At 42.1% G+C, this 19,690-nt stretch overlaps 1 protein-coding gene across 1 annotated transcript; it reads left to right on the forward strand.

The window, feature by feature from the left end:
- The first annotated feature begins 1,700 nt into the window (after positions 1-1,700).
- mosmoa (modulator of smoothened a) lies at positions 1,701-19,098 on the forward strand. The gene is made up of 3 exons (XM_070923939.1): positions 1,701-1,851; positions 11,482-11,694; positions 18,744-19,098. The coding sequence occupies exons 1-3, from the start codon at positions 1,746-1,748 to the stop codon at positions 18,926-18,928; spliced, it is 504 nt and encodes a 167-aa protein (XP_070780040.1). The 5' UTR covers positions 1,701-1,745; the 3' UTR covers positions 18,929-19,098.
- The last annotated feature ends 592 nt before the right edge of the window (positions 19,099-19,690 follow it).

Here is a 19,690-nt window from a genome sequence, read left to right on the forward strand (position 1 = left end):
ACCAGCAAAGTGTACAAAAATAATCAAAATGGAAGTACTTGCGTTGGCCCCTGTCAGTGTGATATGGTTATATACATGTGTATAGTATTGGATTATTATTATTACTGACTCATTAAGCAGCATTGAAATGTTGCAGCTGGTTGAGGTGGAGTAAAAAGTAAGATACTTTCTTCTGTAATGTAGTGTAGTGTAAGTAAATGAAAAACATGTACAAGTACCTCAGAATTGTACTTGCATACAGTACTTGAGTAAGGGCTACCCTAAATCTCCAAATACTCTCATGGCCAAATTAATGTGAGGTGGCCTCGGGGCAAAGACTTGCTGTTGACCCGCTCAAACCCACCATCTGCCCTCTGTACATTATGCATGTACCCTGTTACCTTCAAGTCTCCTTCAAAAAGTAATGAATAGTACTACCATGTTGTCTGTGTGGCAAATTGATTTAGGGGAATGTGCTTCATGTGAGCACTAACAAAGGTCATAAAATTAGATTTTGACAAAGGGCCCCTCCACAAGACAGGGCCTATATCTTAGTTTATATTGTACTTAAATGGTGCAATTAACCGTATTATCTACATCATGCGGTAACATAATGGCAGAAGTGACACACTGGGGTCTCGTTGTGTGGCTTCATTACTCTGGTGCACTCCTGTAGCACTGATTCCTCTCCCATTACACCGACCCTCAATTCGTTGCCACAAACAGGGCGACTTGGGACAACACGAACCCCGTTTTTTGTAAAGTATCGCGAGAAGAGAAAGACCCCCCCCCCCCCCCCCCCCCAACCGCCCCGAATGTGAAGACACTGAGCTGTGTGTGTGTATGTGTGTGTGCGCGACACTGCGTGGGGGTGTTCGCCTGATGTCATTTGGCAGAAAGGGAGGCTGAGCTAACGGTGGGCACACGGGTGGAAAGCACAACAATAACGTTACCGCTTTGCCGTCCACATTGGGACCTATAACGTCTCTTTTGGACTTAATACGCAGCGTTAAAAACCGGGTCCAGTCCTCTCACCGTGGTCCGAAGAAGGAGAAGAAGAAGAAGTAGAGGAGGAGGAGGTGAAGGTGGCTAACGGGCTGAAAGTACCAGATGCTATTCCAGCGGAGAAGGAGAACGGGCTCAAATAAGCAAGAGTGTGATGGGTTCTCGTTTTCCCGACGGCTAACGTTAGAGCTTCGCTAGAAACACGGAAACTGCGAAGTGAGAGGGGCTTGCTTTGCTTCTTCTTTCCCTCCGCCGCCTGTGTGACATTGTGTCTGAAATGCTAGCGCAGTCGCGGTCTCGGCCGTCGAGCAGCCTCTGGGCCGCAGCTCGGCACACCGAGCCCGAATCTGGGAAGTAGCTAGCTAGCTATCTGCTAGCCGCAGCTGTACCCGATGCTGCTGCTGCGGCTGCTGCTGCTGCTAAACGGATCCGAAAGACGACACAAGCGGTTCAGGGCCCTGGCGCTGAGTGAGCTGTTGTTTTACCGTGCTGGACTACAACGGGCATTTGAGATGTGATGCTTTTGTGCGTCGTATTTGAGCCTTTTGTAGCTGGAGGCTCTCGCTTGCTTGATGCGAAGGAGCTAACGTTGCTGCAAAATGCACAGCAGAACCACAACAGCGGGCTCCTGTTGAAGGGGGCGAGGTTAGACTGATAACAGCCCCCACACTGTGACTCTCAACGCTCGGGGGTCACATTTGGACAACGACCACCACATTATCTTTTCCCCCACGTTGTTCATCTCTTCATCAGCTGGCGATATGGATAAACTAACGATCATTTCAGGCTGCCTGTTTCTGGCAGCAGATATCTTTGCAATAGCCAGCATTGCAAACCCAGACTGGATCAACACTGGTGAATCAGCAGGTAAATGAAGCAGGCCACAACTGCCATTCACAACTACTACTATGTTTTGTGTGATTTTTAGCAGGATTTCTTGCCTCTGTCCCCCACATCGCAGGAGCGTTTGCCATCAGATAATCTCCACAAGATCTGTGCCATTGTGTGGAGGGTTTCATCTGCAGCAACATCTTTTGTCCTCCACAGCTGTGTGTTTGGTGCATATATTTGTTGCTTCTTATTGACTACAAGACCAATAATTACGATTTCATTACTGAATGATCCGCTCCATGGACTTCTGCTGCTTCTATGGCTGTGACTAATGATTAGTTTCTTGACTTTTGATCAATAGATGAATAGTCAAATGTCAGAAAATAGTGGAAAATGCCCATCATAATCTTCAAGTCTTCAAATTGCTTGTTTTGTCTGATGAACAGTAAAAAAAAAACCACAATGATATTCAATTTGCAAAATTCCCTATTTAATCATTTGTCAGGAAATTGATTGTGTTTAACAATTCAGATAGTAATCAATTTAATTCATGTATCAAGACAAAATTGCAAAACACTGGCTCGTACCAGCTGCTTGGATGTGAGCATTTGCTTTTGTTTTATGTCAAATTAAATATGTTTCAACCTTTGGTGAAACAAAACATTTTCTGAGGAATTGACAATATGCTCTAGGGAATTTTTGACATTTTGTAGACAACAGAGTCGATTCATGAGAGAAAAAAAAATCAACAGATTAATTGATAATGAAAACAATCGTTAGTTGCAGCCCTTTTCCATCTACCGACCAGTGACTTATCTTTTATTACTAAAGGTAATCGTTGTTGTGTATTTCTCTGGTGCCTTGACATTTGAAGTGACCTCCATGTGATCAATCTAATCAGCGATGACTTGAGGAACCGAAGCAGGTGCTTATTTGTGGCGTCCCTGCTTGATTTTGGACAGAGGCACATGCTGTTAAGTGCTCTGTTTTATTTGTGTCAGTCCTGAAAACACATTCAGGCTGTTGATAGACAGCTGCTCCTCTTTGTTCCCTCTGCAGGATGACAGCTTAGTAACTGGGTCAGGGAGGGTCCATCATCTACCAATACACATCCAGGCGGTATTAGCTCAACAGAATAAGCAATGTGTACAAAAGAAATAATAGGATGCAAATGAAATGAGGGCACAGTCTACATTGTAGTCAATTTGATTATACTGGAGAGCAAATAATGTATCTCTATCTGTGTTGGAGACGTAGTAATGAACATTTCACATCTAAGGTTAGTGTGCTGCCAAAGAAGTGTACATTAACTTCCCGCTGAGGTCCACAGTTCTGTGCCTGCATGTACAGAAAGTTGAACCTTTGCTATATTTAAACTGCAGTGTTGTGGTGCGCATGGGTGTTGTTATACAGAGGGTGTCGTACAGCGACTATAACCCCGTCACTGTTCTCACTTCCCCTCACAGCTTCCACTGCTCTCTTTGATGAGTGTGATCTGACTTGTCTCGGATGGTTTTATGAGACACAAAGGTGATAGACCACTGACATACATCGCCCTCGCACCTTTTTTTTCCCTCATCATTTTGAGAATGTTTTGGAATATAAATTGTAATAGTAAAATGATTTAGGATTTTAATCTAGTCAGTATTCTGTAGTGTTTTTTGGTCTTGAAAGGCAGTAACTTTGCGTGCAAAGTACATTTTCACCTTGGACAGTAGGTTACAGTTTCTGTCTATCTAACATATTTAGCAGCCTCTTTAGATTTTTTAGTCAGTGGGAAAATAAGTGCAAATGATTATCTGGTTTTGTAATTATACAGCTGTACATAAACTAGAAATGTAGAATTACCTGCACCGTAAATACCAAATCTACTAGAAGTCATTATATATACGTGTTGCGCTTGTCAGTGTTAATAAAAGGTCCTTTATTAAGTTTTTACGGGTTGAGTGTGTGATCTCCACCACAAATGTGTGGTTAGTTTTTGCGGTACCACTTTTCTTTAACTCTCCGATTTAGCATTTAGTAAATGGTTTAACACAAGCTATAATATAATTGCTGTTTATTAATGCATTTGTCAACATCTGTAACTGTGGTGTCATAATATAAAATAAGTCCTCATAGGAGGAGTTATAATTGTTGACAAATACTGTACAGCAATAAACACGCATTTATCTGCTTATAACTACATTATAGTGTGTTATAAACCATTTGTTAAATGTTTATACAGGAGGGTTAAAGTTAAGTTTTATCATTTTCTCTGATTACATGCACCTCCAGCCCTGAAACAGTTAACTCTTTTTTTCAGAGCTTTGATGGTATTGTACCATTTTGTATCTTTTTATGTATGTATTATTCTACAGTCAAATAACTTTTTGTAAAGATCTTCACTTGACATTCACTCACTAACACAGTGTGTGTGTCTCATACATGGGTAGGCACATTTTAAAAAAGCACTTCCATATTTCAGGTAACAAATCATTATTGTTTACACAGCTTTCAAGTTGGTTGACATTTGCTTTCATGCCAAATCATTGGCCAACCCCCTGCATGTTAGCCCACTTATTTCACATTTCCTCTCGTTTCCACTTGTGGCCTTGCCTCCTCTGTGTCAGTACAGCTTGTCCTGTTTTTTCTTGACTTTTTGAAGATGGTCTAGGCATATTAAATAATTGAACAGTTTCCCTTTGGAGCTCCGTCACACCGTCTTTTGTAAATTTGAACACTTGCATGTCAAATTGCTGTTTGTTAGGCCTCTATTACAGCTGACATGCTGCTAAATGGGATTCGACCTAATAAGAACCACATTTCCTGCAGTGTTTGCACTTGTGATTAAATTCTTTCATAGTTAAACTATTATCATGAGCTGTTTGCATTATTTTGTCTACCCCATTCAACAGACTAGTGTATTGTTTGCAGTTGTTATGAAGTAAGAGCCCCTGACGACTCCACACGTCGTACTATCTCCAATCAGCTGACCTCTGGTTCCCAGCTTTGTTGTTGTCTTATCAGAGGGGCTCAGTGCTTGACAACCTGCCCTTGTAGGAACTCAGCGTGTCGTCTTTGTACTCAGAGCGTGGAGAAACAGACGTGTTCCCCTGGGCAGTTAGCATCCATAAAAGCTGACTGCTCAATGAGTGTGTGGCTTTTGCCTCCTGCTTCAGTGAAGTGATTTGATCAAAGCTTTTTTTGTAACTAATCAAGAATAAGTAAACAAACTGCAAGGCTTGTGTATAACATCATTCAGTGCTGATGGTTGCTGTTTCCTGTAATTGTCCACTTTGATAAAGGAAATACATGTATGAGGAAGGAGAAATAGCACCGCTGTAACCCAAAACAAAAGACAGAATGTGGATCCATGACAGTGTCCTCACTTTAGTGTGATATCCTCAGGCAATAACAGCTGAAGCTGATTTCCTGTGCTGAACTTCAAGACAAAGCCATTGTTGCTGCAGTGTCAGACACAAGCTGTGATTCTCGGTGGCTCCGCAGTCGACTACCCTCCTACAGATACTTGTCACCACGGTGAATGGCCTAAATAACCTCTGAAACACTGTGTGTGTGTGTGTGTGTGTGTGTGTGTGTGTGTGTGTGTGTGTGTGTGTGTGTGTGTGTGTGCGCGCCGACGCATCACATCCAGGTACAGGCTGGCTTTTAATCACGCTGCTGTATCCAAGACCAGTTATGATGATTTTCACTCATCCATCTTTCTGTGTAGGTTTTCTAGAAAATCTGCAATTTCAATTTGAACAGTTACCGTTCCAACTTGGCATTACCCTGTGATTACTTTACAAAGAGTTTTATTGTATTCAGGGAGCTGCTGAATGAAGCCAAAATAAGACTGCTGTTGATGGCGATCACAAGGTGGTAGTCGTGACAGGAAGATGCCGCACTGTTTCTCTTTTAAAGAAAGCGGCAAAAACGACAAAATGCATTTTGCATTTTTTATCATCTTGATTTTATCATCTTATCGCCGCTGATTATAAGCACACACTACAGACATTTTCCTTTACAGCAGCAGAAGATGTTTACTACCCCAAAGTACACGCTACTCTGAGCTGCAGTATCACTTGTGTAATAACAAATAGACACATTTATTTTCCACTCAAATATGCTGCTACAGGTGTCAGAATTTTGACTGTGCCCAAAAAACTAGTTGTAGCTGCTAGATTACAACTTTAATCTGTGGTGAGCAAACACCTGACTTATTGAAAAGCGAATGTATTACATCGTATTGGAAACAATAAAAATGTACAAAATGCATGAAAAAAGTAGCATCTGTCAAATCTGCAGTAAATAATCAGTACTGCTCAGGAGCCGCTGCTGTAGTTATACCCTGAGTCTCACATGATCTAAAATAGATGAAATGGGAGAATATTAAACTGTGTTATTTTTGGTATCCCTTTTCAAAGCACAAGGACATACATTGTCATTGATACTAAGCAACTGAAACCAGGCCCAGCCAATCTCATCCAGTTGCAGAGCTGCAGAGCCAGCAGTTTTTACCTGCAGTTTGTCCAACCTGTGCCACCAACAGGCAAGGACAAAAACAGCCAGCACAGACATGACGATGTTTGAAAACTGACTGACAAAATGACAGTGGACACAATTAAGGTTTCCTTTTTACATGAAGTCATGTTCACCATGCTTGGTCAGCAGCCCAGCGAGAGTGAGAACTTTTTTTTTTTGCTGGTGTTAAACGTTGGACATTGGTGTTGGAAGAAATGTTAGACTCAACAAAATGAACAATAGACTAATGCAGCAATGATGGGAAGAAAAGATGGATATCTGCTTTGAGTCCACCTTGTAAGATGTTAGGTGAGTAAAGGTTATTTTCGTACGATCTGTGCTTGCACCTCTTTCTGCCTGGGTTCGTCTACCATGTTTTGTATGCAACTTTGGGTCGTTCAGAGCAGCTGTGCTCCAGTGCCCCTACAATGTATGTGGGCGCTGAAAACGCCTCTAGCAGCAGCGGCAGAAGCAGCAGCTGTTGGCTGCTTTAGCTGTTGCTTTAGCTTTGCCTACTTGTCGCCCACCCCAGTTCAGAGGCCTGTTTGACTCATCCCTCCAGAGCTTTCAAACAGCAGCACCTCCTATGCTCCACTAATGACAACATCATTATGTGAAGATGAGCAGACACGGACCTCATTTCCTCTCATTTGGGCCAAGACATGGTGAGAGGAGTATTTTGATCATAGTGAGTTCAGAGACGACTGCAGGGTAACGGGGGCATGATGGGGGTGTGAAAGTGAGCAGATCCTCAAAAGGGAGAATTGGCCCATTTTTTCTGTATGTGGGATAAAGAGGAATCATAAGAGATGTGTTTGTAAACTGAAGATAATCCATTTTGGTTGTTTCTAGCATGCTCAAGGTATCATCACACTTGCTTTTTTGCAACAGATGAGTTCAAGCATTGCTTCCTGTTTCGGTGTCAGTGGACTCAAAGGTCAGAGTTCACCCTTGTTTAACTTTGATGCTGCAGATGTGCACTGTTTGGAAATGGAGAAGTCATTATTCTAGTGATGTGCCATCACCTTGAATACAATATCACTACCAGGCTGAAAACTGCAGCATCATTTTCACAGACTTGTTTGTGTCCTCCCTGCTCAATATTTATTTATTACCCACAACTGAACTGTGACATCACATCCTTTTTTCAGTGCTGAGTGAGGGGCAGCTTTGTTGAACGGACAGCTAATGTGACCTTAACTTTATACAGCACATACAAGTTGCTCGAGGTGCTCCCCTCACACCCCACCCATCATCCCTGCCGGAGGGTGAAATTGAGGCATCACTCATTTGGTTGTACTTTTCATTGTCTTCCTGTTAAAGAAATCATTTGACATTTTGGGAAATGAGAAGATTGATACCACTCTCATATCAGCCCGTTAAATATGAAGCTACAGTAGCAGTTGGTTAGGTTAGCTTAGCACAAAGACTGGAAACAGCTAGCAGTGAGTTTTATACTCCGGTTGTCACAGATTAAACAAACCAGACATGTAACGTGTGAATTAGCGATCCTTAGAGGTGCTGGAAGGCATATTTTGTTACCTTTGGGAGGAACCAGACTTGCGGTTTCCCCTTGTTTCCAATCATTGGAGCCAAGTTAACCAGCTGCTGGCTGTAGCCTCACATTTAACGGACAGATATGAGACTGGTATGGATAATTTCATCTAACTCTCTGCTAGGAAGCAAATAAACCTACTTCCCAAATTGTCGAACCATTCCTTTAATTTGTCCTCATGCATATTCTTGCATAGTTTGTAGGGTTGTGTGTTTGCAGGTGAAGTGGAATCTCCCATGAAAATATGTATCATGAACACACCTTGTTGTTTGACTATCAGAGCAGACTTTAACTAGAAGTGTTTGTGCGTGTGCTCCTGCTTGTTGAGTTGTTTACCTGTATCCATGTACCATAGCGTGCCTGCAACTTCTACAGAGAGCCAGTGAAACAGCAGGAGGCCCGAGGATCCAGGGGAAATGGTCATAAACCGGTGCCATTAACCGCAGCTTTCAAACTTTTGCCTAATGTTCCCAGCACCAGTCCCTGCTTTCTTTACCTCGCTCACCTCCCGTTCTTTAATTTGCTCAAGGTTACTCTGTTATAGTGGGCGGACGTCAGGAATAGGCTGTTGAGTAAGCCTCAGAGCCATTCAGGTGACATATTTGTCTCACGCAATGACCTCCATTTTTTTTTCTTTTCAGTGTTATTGCATACGTGTTTTGCACAGCGAGAATTGAATCGCTATAAAAGCGAATATGGAGAACATCCGTTTTTAGTCGTTCCTTATCTGTAATGAAACGTGTTCCCTAATGACAGTGTTACTGTGTGTGTGTGTGTGTGTGTGGGGGGGGGGCTAAAAAGGTTGTTCTGGCTGTAAAAGTAGATGTAAAGACATCTATAGCTTACCTTAACATCTACAGACTCCCAAGGTGATTCTATTGAACCACTTGCATTGTTTGTGTGGGTTGTTACTGTAAAAGCAGTGCTTTCACTGGGTGTTATAAAGGGGACAGGATTTCCTCTGGACCGCCTGCAGAACCCACCACACCCCCGCGACAACAAGAACAGTTCCTACACAGGCTTTGCTTTTCTGCTTGGATTCAAGTGCTTTAGACTCAATAGGTTTGTTCGTAGTGTGTAAATATACAAAGGTTATAACAGAAGGGTTATAAAATGTCTGGATTTGGGTGCCAGACAGAGCAAGTAACACGCTTGACCTTCTGAAATTCCAGCTTGCATACTTGTCTCATGCACACGTCCGCCTACCTGCTGAGCCACTGTTGAACTTTTATGATGTCGCCCACGCAGGCTTGCCTTTTCAGTGAATGGGTTATTTTGTGGTCAGTAGAATGAGTGTTTACCACTCATTAATTCTTTTTTTCAGATTATGCCTCAAACGAAGAAAAAATTATGTCTTTGTATCATTCTGAGAAGACATTGTGGAATTAAATAAGCCTCAATATAGCCTTGTATATATTTTTAGCAGTTGAGCAGGATTTAGAATACTTAAAAATTCATTAACATAACATTTATTAGACTTCAAGGATACACACAGTGAAGTTTGGTGAGTAACACAGAGTGTAATCAAAACTTTTGTTTGGTTACAAGAAAACTCCACAGGGCACATAAAAGTTTGTTTTATTTACTTCTGAGTCTGTTTTGAAAGTTTATTGATTATGACTGTATGGCATTTATAGCTACTCCCATTTCAAGACCTGTGATTGGTTTTCTGCTCTAACAGAGCGTTCAGACAGAAAACTGTGCTGTGTTAAAGAAACACAAGGAACTGTGTTTATTGGAGAGTGTTGCTTCAGGCACCCGTGTGACAATGAATGTGATCCAGGAAGGTCGGTTTTACTGCAACATCAATGACTTTGAAGGCTTATCAAACACCAGAATATTTCCCTTGCAACTCCTGGAAAGATATCACAGTGACCATTTTAAACCTCTTGAGACAATTGTCAGGTAAACTGCACAGTTACCTTGTTCACCTTACAAAGTATGTGTGCTTGTAGGTATTTGATTAGCCATTCTAGTGCGTTGCTGGATGACGTTGCATTGTGTCTCGGCAAACGTTTAACCATGTTAAACTATTTTGCCGAAACCTTTGTACCAACCTGGTGGCCTCATCAGGAGGTGGCTCTGTTGTTGTCTCTCTGAACACAGTCTAACAGCGTCCTGTTATTTTTTCTACATATGGAAAGTGTCAAAGCATGCAGGACAGCTCATCTGTCATCCAAAAAGATCACTATACCATCATCATCGAAGTGTGCGCTACTGAACCCCCTCACACTGACGCCACAACCTATCACTTATAGTCCGCCTTTCTTTTTCCTCGAGACCTGTGATCAGCAGAGTCCTGAGTGATGTGACGCTGTTCTGCTTACTCAGGTAGAAATCCCCCCCGAGGACGTGCTCTAATTGAATGGTGTCTCTCCAGAGTGGCTGCACCACTGGAGCATGTTCCTGCTCTGAGTACTGGCCTTCACACTCTGGGGCTATGCTCATGACTCGGAGTGAGGCATGAATCAATTTGTCTCCCTGCCTGATCATTGACGGACAGGTACTGTGGAACATCAAGGTTTGTGTTCGCAGAGGTGTATACTTATTCGTTCAAAGATCCTCGCGAGATGGAGGAAGGAGATTGAGTTGCAAATTTGTCTGATATCATTGCAACTTCTTACACACTGTGTGTCTGTGTTAAGTGTCTTACCTGCGTGGGATGAATTCAGTTATTGGCACGATTGATTTAGTCCTCAGCCTCTCTCCTTGAGTGTGAAAGCGCAAGAAGAAATGTTGGCCACTCGCTGGTATAATTGGGCCCACCAGTGTGGAAAGAGCAACTCCTCAGCTCCTCGCCAGCTCTGAATTGGCGACAAATTAAATGAGCTTCTCTTTTTTTTTTTTCCATTCGTCCTCCTTCACCTGTTCTTCTTTCAATTAGCCATCAGCTGAGCTGCTATGCTTTGGTCTTTCCCTCCTCTAACCTTGCCATTAATTGAGGCACCAGTTTGTCACCGCTTTACTTTTTCTCCAGAACGACACCCTTAATCTTTTTTGCTCTTATAGATTTTTACTCTTCCAATTTTCTCCTCTTTTTATTCAGCCTTTAGGCATACTGTCACCCACAAAGATGAAACGTTGGCCTCTATGTAAGAGGTGTTTTAGGGGCCAAAGTAAAATATAATTTGGCTGTTTACCTTCTGCTAATAATACACTGTATTATCAATAGATTTGGGACATTTTCGAATAAATTTTTCAGAGCATGCAATGTGTGTTTACTGATGCTCAAGTGTTTTGTTTATGTGCTTTGTTGTATTAAATTCTTATGCATGATGATTATAGGTGATTCCCAACCCCTGAGTATTACCAGGTTTGGAGGAATCAAAATTATTCAGCAAAACAATCTGTATGATAATTACTTAACTTCAGAGGCTATTTAAGAGGTAATTACCTTGAACCAGCCGTGGTTTGATCTCTGCTTAGCCACTCAATCTGCGTGTGATCATGAAGTAGTAATAAAAACACTGCAGTGCAAAAAAGGTTGGAACCCTGGTTACAGATCTACTGGTAACCCCAATATTCAGTGTTTCTATGTGTGCATGATGAATCAAAACAGATTAATTGATGTGGACACCTCATCAACGTTCAACCTCCCTCTGCAGGTGCCCTTACAGTCGGTCTAGTCCGGCAATGTCAGACCATCCATGGACGAGACCGGACCTGTATTCCACCTCGGCTGCCCCCGGAGTGGGTCACCACACTTTTCTTCATCATCATGGGCATCATCTCCCTCACAGTCACCTGTGGACTGCTGGTGGCTTCACACTGGCGCAGAGAAGCCACCAAATACGCCCGCTGGATCGCCTTTACTGGAAGTAAGTGAAAGAGACAATGACATTCACACTGAATTAAATAGTTACTAGACTTGACGTCAGCACATTTCCCCTGGAGTGATCTCACTTTCTTCTGTCTGCATCTGTCATGTCATAACCTTTTTAGAAAATCACCTTTTATACATTTGTATTTTCATGATCATTGTCTCTTTCTTTAGGGCAGGAAATAATAAAAGGAGAAGAGATGAGCTTGAATCGTTGTGAAAAATTGGTTTTAGTCCATTTATGCGCTGCCAATTTAGATGTGCAGATAAGTGTGACATCAAAAACATCTGAGGCTATATCCAGGACCTTTTGTGTGTTTGTGTTTCTGAGAGTGACGTGAAAACCTGTGTGTGGGTGTGAATGTGTTTATCATTTACGTCTGCACATCTATGAGTGTTGTTTTTGCATGCTTGTTGACGACTCTTGTTCCCTGAAGCTGATTTATTGAGTAATGCAGCTCCTCTGGAACCCGAGTGGGTGGCTTTTGTGCCACGGTGTTTCTCTTGTGTTTTCTCTCCCTCTTTCCCTTGAACATTGCCACTCTTTTTTTTTTTTCTTTTTCAAACACGATTCCAGTATAGATGCACTTCCAGCACTCGATAATAACTCAGCATCCATCTCGTGCAATGTGGCTGGGCTGGTTTCGTAAGGCTGTGTGGGAGGCCGGAGTTGGATTGGTCGGTTAGTTAGGGGAATAGACTCAGGCACACTTGTGCAGATGGAGCAGTGGTGTAGCCTGTGAAGCCACAATGCTCTGTATTATTGCTTGAAAGCTGGGCGCATTTTTCAGGACACAGTGACTTTTTTTGTACTGCAGACTTTGAACAGACACCCCGTACTTTGCCCGCCAGGCCAAATGCAGATTCATAATTAGGTTTTGTAACTCTTTCTAATCACTTGCAAATACCCGATGAATCACCACTTTGCAGAATCCCGAAGCCCTCCACAAACTGTCTGTCCGGTAAGCACAAATCTGTGCCACAAGCTAAATTGGAAGGCATTGAGTCATTGTTTAACGAGCTTTACAAGGAAAGTAAGGCGGTTGCCATGGCAACAGTGAGCTATTGTCACCCATGTCCCCCTGCTAAGCTTCTGTTGGCCATATTAGACAAGAGGTATATTATTAGTACAGACTTTTTTTTGCAATTTAAAACGGGTTTAAAGCATGATGATGATGATGATGATTAACACTTTCAATGAGGAGATAAAACTAGAAGGGGGGAAAGACTAGTGAGATATTTTAGATATGAGGGAGAAAAAGCGAGGTTTGTTGTAAGAGAAAGAGAAGAGATCACTTATTCTGTTTTAGGACCCCCATTAGCTGACACTTTAGCGACTGAGTGTCTTCCTGTGATCCTCTTGTATCTCAAGAGGCTGTTTGAAGTATAGGACAGGGATGAAAAGGCATAAATGGGACCAAGCCATGAGCTTTTTATTTTGTAGCTGTGATGGCGAACACCTCTTTGCTGCTGGCCGAGCGGGGGAGAGGGTGAGAGGTTAAGTGAGGAAACGGGCGGGGGCTTAAGAAGAGTTGAGTAAAGAAGGCGAGCTGAGTGAATAATCATGTTTTCACAGGTCAAGAGCCGAGAGTGTCAGTAAGTGAGATATGGGTGCCAATGTAAAGACATACATGGAAAGGGAGAGTAAAGTGAAGTTGGTTGTAAGGAGACGGGGGTGGTTCATTCGGGGCAAACAGGTGATGAAGGTTGAGAGAAGGTGGGCAGTCTGTAGTGTAACTGGCTCCAGTCCACCGGCACCTGAATGGACAGCTTTGTATGACCAGCACAGACCCGCCTCTGTGTCTCGGTACACACACACCAGCAGTGTTTCCCCAAGGTGTAACGGTCATCTGGAGGGGTGGAGTTTGTTAATTGTTTGTTTTATAAAATGCCTGAAGTAGTGGAAAAATCACTATTTTATATTACTATATTACTACTATTTTAACTATAAAGTTGTATATTTTTGAAATTCATAAAATATTCAGGTAAGACAAAGAAAAGCAGCAAATCCTCACATTTGGGAAGCTGGAACTAGAGAACATTTGGCAGTTTTGCATGAAAAAGGACCCGATTGTCAAAATAGTTACAGATTATATAACAGATTAACAGCAAGTGCAAATGTAATTGCTATACTATACAGTAGCAACTATAAGTTATTAGTTTATCAGCTAAGATGCTGTTGTTTCACCAGCAGCAGGTGAGCAAGGCACATTCTGTCATCAGTTTAGGCACTAAAGAGAAGCAGTGGACCTTGAGGTGCACTTCAATTAACTCACGGGTGAAGCTCGCAGGAACAATGCTGAGCCACATATTTCTGGCTGCACTTTAGCTTACCTTTCTCAGCATCCTCACAGATGCACACATGGCCAGAGCAGTGAACAGGCAAAACAACGGCATAAAATATATGCTTGTGTGTTTTATTCTCCCTGGCAGACTGGAGATGTTTGGCCTGTTAGAGTCGGCACATCTTGCATCAGATTGGCTATTTAAGGACTGTTTCTGAACATCCTGCCATCATGATTTTATGCAGTATGTAATGGCCTACATGTCAGACAAGGCTGTGATTTTGTTTTTCAGTGAGCGATGCAGCAATCTGACAAAAACAGCTAATAGGACCATAATACTATAGTTAATGAAGTAGCTGCATGAATGTCACGCTCAGTTAATCTTATTCAGATGTAATATAGGAGTGGGCGATCAGACGATATATATTGTGAGACACACTGTTTTATATCGTGGTTGCTGTCTTTGGTTTTATTAGGATATTGTGGATAATGTTGCAAATAAATGAGCAGGACTGGACTTGATTGCAGTATTGGATTTTTATGATGATTTTATATGAAATTGTATTAAGCACTTGGATTTGTCAGGTAAATCTAATATTTAATCACTGAATTGTAGATTGTCAGTCAGCTACAAAATGTCTTTTAATCGCAATATCCAGATTGCTGTGCCACTACAGACTCCTCTAACTGCGTGACACCGTTCTGGTTAACGAAACTGTTGATGAGGTGAGATTTTTGAGACCAGGAGAAGTCGTCCCTCAGGTACAGAACAGCTCTGCTAGTTGGTGAGCAGAGTGAAAAGGTAAAAGCTAAAAATGGCTCCTTGTGCTATCACCAAGTAAGACGACACACCGTTGGGGTAACCAAAATAATTCATTAACTTTAAAGAGCTATCGTGCCTTGTGTTGGAGTACTTGTAATTGTGCTCATGTAGCACACACTAGTAACACATAACAGGTCACATTTTCCTCGCCATGCTACTACAGACCAGAATCAGTCCATGCAGATTGAAAACCTCAGACTGTGCTCTTTGAATGCAACAAAGAGAGTTATTTTTAAGTACTTGAAGCTATTTCACAAATTCTGCACAGCCATTGATCTGTGATTCACAAAGTCACACAGTCACAAAGTTTAATGTCACTGTGTGTTACATAAGTGACCTGGAGCCGGACCAAAAGCTTCAGTAATAACCTCTTCAAAGGAAACAGAATATAGGGGAGCCGTCCTAATTAGTGACAACTTTGTTATTCAATCACAGAAGCCTGCTTCCTGGACAGTGCGATAAGACTGTGTAATGACTTCACCTCTGACCTCTGCTTTGCTCTGCAGCTGTTAACAAATCTGACACATGCTGCGCAGAATGTCATTATCATTGTGTTTTCGGAGGGGTACTTTCCCTCTGTGAAGTTTTTGTCATGCACATGCTCACTTGTAAAAAGCCAATTAGAAATGTGGTTAAAGGGAAACTCCACCGATTTTACACATCAAAGTCTGTTTTCAGGTCCTGGGCAGTACGACTGCATATGTGAAAAAGAGTTATAAAAAGCCTTTTGTAGCTCCAGAGGGAGCTGCATGAATTGCCACAAGTGATGTTACTTGAGTCAGTATCAGTTGGGGCTGAAGACTACAAGTTTGAAAAAGAAAGAAAAATCTGGGTGTGTGGAGTTAGAAAGAAGTGAGTTTACCAGACCTCTGCAGCCCACTCCTCATCTCTGCTTGAGGCTAGCAGCTCAAGGCTACATTAGCCGCTACTAGCATAACACACCCGAATCTCTGACTGTTGGAGGTTTAGTTGCATTGTGGGTAATGTAGGCGCCAGGTTTTGACAAGAACGAAGAATACGTGGATCAAAAAAGACAATATCTCATGTCTCTGCTGCATCAATTTTTTTTTCTTTCAAACTGTCCATCATGGATCCAACAATGTTATAGGAGTGCAATGCTAAATTGGTAGAAACCCAATTTCTTGCAAGAAATCAGGTGTAGAAAGCTGACTCTAACCCGGTTACTAAAGTGCATGTAAACACACTGACTGAGACAGTGTTTGTTCACATTTGATTTCTAAACTTCTCTTAGAGGGAAAAAAAATACAAAAAGGATGTTTTGGATGATAGTTTGTTGATCGGTGTTGCTGGTGGAGCTTCCTCCAGCTCTTCAGATGTTCTTCTCACAAATATCACTGAACTAAATCTGTTTTTCTCAGTTCAAACAAACACAACCTCGAATAGGTTTGTAATAATGTGTCTTGTCTCATGACTTAAAGGCATCTAGTGGCAGCTGTAGGAAACTACAACAACATCAGCATACGTTCCTCCACAGCCGCTAATGTTTGTCTTTTCTTTAATGTAGGAAATTCTATTTCTGGATTCGACTTACTTGGAGCGAATAAACAGAGCTGGATGTGGCTGTTTAGGGAGCTTGAAATCTGATTATTGATTTGCACTTTTAAGCGTGTAGAGAAAACTGTGTTAATCAGCCTGAGGTGGTATAAAGAGCTTATTTATGGTTCGTGGAGGAACATTTACTGAAACTAATGCTGCATTCAAGTAGTGTCAGAAACTTGTGTTGAGCTCAAGGATAGTACTTGATAATGATACGGTTTTACCCACAAATAAGTGCCTAAAGCCACACAAAAGCTTGACTTTTCTAACTTCAAAGCTGAAATTAAATCATCTGAGGGATGTTTTTTTTAATGACTTGAAAACATTTAACTGTGGAGGAATGCCGCCTTCATGTAATTTTAAAGTTGGAAACGCATAAACAACCCAACAGAGTGGCAACCGTAACAAGTAAAGAGTGAATTTTCTGTCATGTTTGAGTTGTCGAGAAAGGTGTAGAAGACAGCAGAGAAGCAGGTATTTATAAATTAGGCCTGTTTTCGCACATTGATGATTAACATGATAGTATCTGAAAGAGTATAACAACTTGTGAGTGAAACGTTTGATACCACCGCTTTTTTTGCTGCTCCTTTTTTTGGTACTGAGCTGTAGACCTGAGCTTTGCAAACATCTGTAGTGTGCATGTGTGTGTATGTCTGGCCCTGTCTTTGAATTGTGTATGTTTTTGTATTTGTCTGGTTGTATATACAGTAGATGTTGGATTATTTTTGGGCATTATCTGTTAGTTGACAGTAGAGGTGGACAGGAAACATTGGGCAACAGCGAGGGGGAATGAGATAAGCACAAAAGGGTCCCCATGTTAAATTGATTCAGGGATGTTGCAATTACATTATGCACATTATGCACCTCAGACCACAGCACCCCTTCAGCTAATGTTCTCTTCAGCACAGATTTCAACATTATTAATTGGTTTCTTGTACAGTTTGGGCCATTGAACAACAGTGTTGTCATCTCATGTAAAATACACAGTAATTCTCTCTGCATTTTAAATGCATGTGCAGCAATACAAATCGTCGTCCACTACAAAAGTTACTATCGGAGATTGAAACCTTTGTGATTTTAACAAAAATTAAACCATTACTTTGTGAGCCCAGAAAAAAACTACAGCTCCCATGAGAATTTACAAGCCTGAGGCCGCCCATCGACTCGAGATGTGACGTTTTGCCCGCAAAGGTCTAGGGCAGTGGTTCTTAACCTGGGTTCGATCGAACCCCAGGGGTTCGGTGAGTCAGTCTCAGGGGTTCGGTGGAGGTCAAGACACACACCTCACTCATATGATTCGTGATGACACATTTTATTTTTCCAATAAAGAAGGGTTCGGTGAACGCGCATATGAAACTGGTGGGGTTCAGTACCTCCAACAAGGTTAAGAACCACTGGTCTAGGGCTTGTGGGAAATGGTGTTTGTTATGGGCAGCTAAAAAGTATTAAATAAACAATGATATTAGATTGTTTTTCAAAACATTACCATCTTTATTTGAACATATGAAGGGAGCCACATGACATACTGTAGATGTTCTGTTCCAAGACTGGACTTTTAGTTATTAGTGTTGTCAAAAAATTCATTTTGAATGATGTTTTCTTCTCAAACAGAATCCATCTGCCAGTGCTTGTAGAAATGTTCCCCAATGTCTACCTTTAGCTGCCGTGGTGATCATAAACTGAATGTTGAGAAATTTCACAAAATTAAAGTATCCACAATGGTTTGTGCAACTGCCCTTTTTGTCTTCTCTTCTAATGAAGACGACGTTGTTGTAAAATGAGAAATGAGTTGGTCATCTCTGCACTCTGGGAGAAAAAATGGTGTACTGCCAGATTTTGGTTTTGGTCCAAGCCGCTCACATTTTTTGCTTGGACTCCTGTTACTGTACATTTGTCAGAATAATGCATAATCTATGACATTTAACCTATTTTTGAATGAAATGTTGAAGCATTAAAGTTACATAAATGCCATTTATCAGAACAGTTTGTGGACTGAGGCAGTCACGCTGATCACGGTGCATACCATGAGTCTGCTTGTTCTAATTGCTCCTTCAAAGCCATTTGAAAGGCACTATTGTACGCCGCTAATTAACTTGCTAAAATTGAATTCCATGTGAGCAGTTGAATGAGTTCATGCTTCATTTTCTGCATCTTGTGTGTGAAGCAAAGGCTCTCAAACGTAGCCTGAGGTCAAACTTTTTTGTGTCATGTATCCCATGTTTTATTTCTTTCTTAAGTGTGTATTTAGTCATATGAGTCTGGCCCTGAAATACATCTAGTTTAGTTTACATGTAGGATTTAGACACATTAAGAAAAACTAGTGAGTAAAATTAGGTGTCTTTACAGTAAACTAACATTTTCTCTCTGGCTCCTTCCTTCCAGTGATCCTGTTCTGCATGGCGGCGCTCATCTTCCCAATAGGCTTCTATATCAACGAGGTGGGAGGCCAGCCGTACAAGCTGCCCAACAACACAGTGGTTGGCTCCTCATATGTGCTGTTTGTCCTCTCCATCTTCTTCACCATAGTGGGACTTCTGTTTGCAGGCAAAGTTTGCCTCCCAGGCTGAGGACTCAACCGTGCCCGCCTCTGGACTGACACGAGAGGCTCTGAAAATTTTATGGGATTTACAAAAACACACAATGACTGAAAATCAAAAACAACAAACTCTGGCCGGAAGCCTGAAAGTTTCTGATTATGTGTCATGGGACCGCAGCACCACGGTGTACCTAACGACTAAAAAAGGAAAACGAATAAGCGAACAAAACACTAAAGGGGGGACACGGGCACAAAAGGAGTGTGAGAGAGGGCAGCCGAGGCCGTCGCAGCACCCTGCCACTGTTGATTTAAAACATGGCCGTCTCTCTGTTGTTGTTCTGTTGGAAAAGGGTGCTTAATGTGCCGCTGTCATGGTAACTGCGGCCACAATGCTGGCGCACATTTCTTGAGGACCACTACAGCTGCTCCTCGACTTGACCCCCGCCCACCCGCCGCCCTCAGCACACATCTGCGCCGTCACGACCGCTCCTGTTGTTATTTTTGGCTTCTCTTTGCTATTTCAGTTGTGTGTTTTTTTTCTGTTGTTGTACATTTTGTGTTCTTTTATTCCCCCCCACCACCACCTTTCCACTGAAGTAGCTTGAGTGTAATTGAGGTTCATTGAACTGAATCCTTGAGGGGAACTGGGGTGGTTTTTCTGCCAGCTTGGCTTTAGAGCAGGGTTTATTCTCGCCTGTCACTTCACGAAGAGCCCCAGGTGTGTGAGCTGGGGAGAGCAGCTGTGAGCCCAGCTGTCTGGGCCAGCTCGTGGGCTGCTGTGGACGAGAGGGAA

This window comes from Enoplosus armatus, chromosome 17 (genome assembly GCF_043641665.1).
Source record: "Enoplosus armatus isolate fEnoArm2 chromosome 17, fEnoArm2.hap1, whole genome shotgun sequence".
Lineage (NCBI taxonomy): Eukaryota > Metazoa > Chordata > Actinopteri > Centrarchiformes > Enoplosidae > Enoplosus > Enoplosus armatus.

Bases quoted from the DNA above. Each gene is read 5' to 3' on its own strand.
- mosmoa (XM_070923939.1), top strand. From the start codon at position 1,746: ATGGATAAACTAACGATCATTTCAGGCTGCCTGTTTCTGGCAGCAGAT. The intron at 1,852-11,481 runs GTAAATGAAGCA...CTCCCTCTGCAG, and splicing joins CAACACTGGTGAATCAGCAG to GTGCCCTTACAGTCGGTCTA. The intron at 11,695-18,743 runs GTAAGTGAAAGA...CCTTCCTTCCAG, and splicing joins CTGGATCGCCTTTACTGGAA to TGATCCTGTTCTGCATGGCG.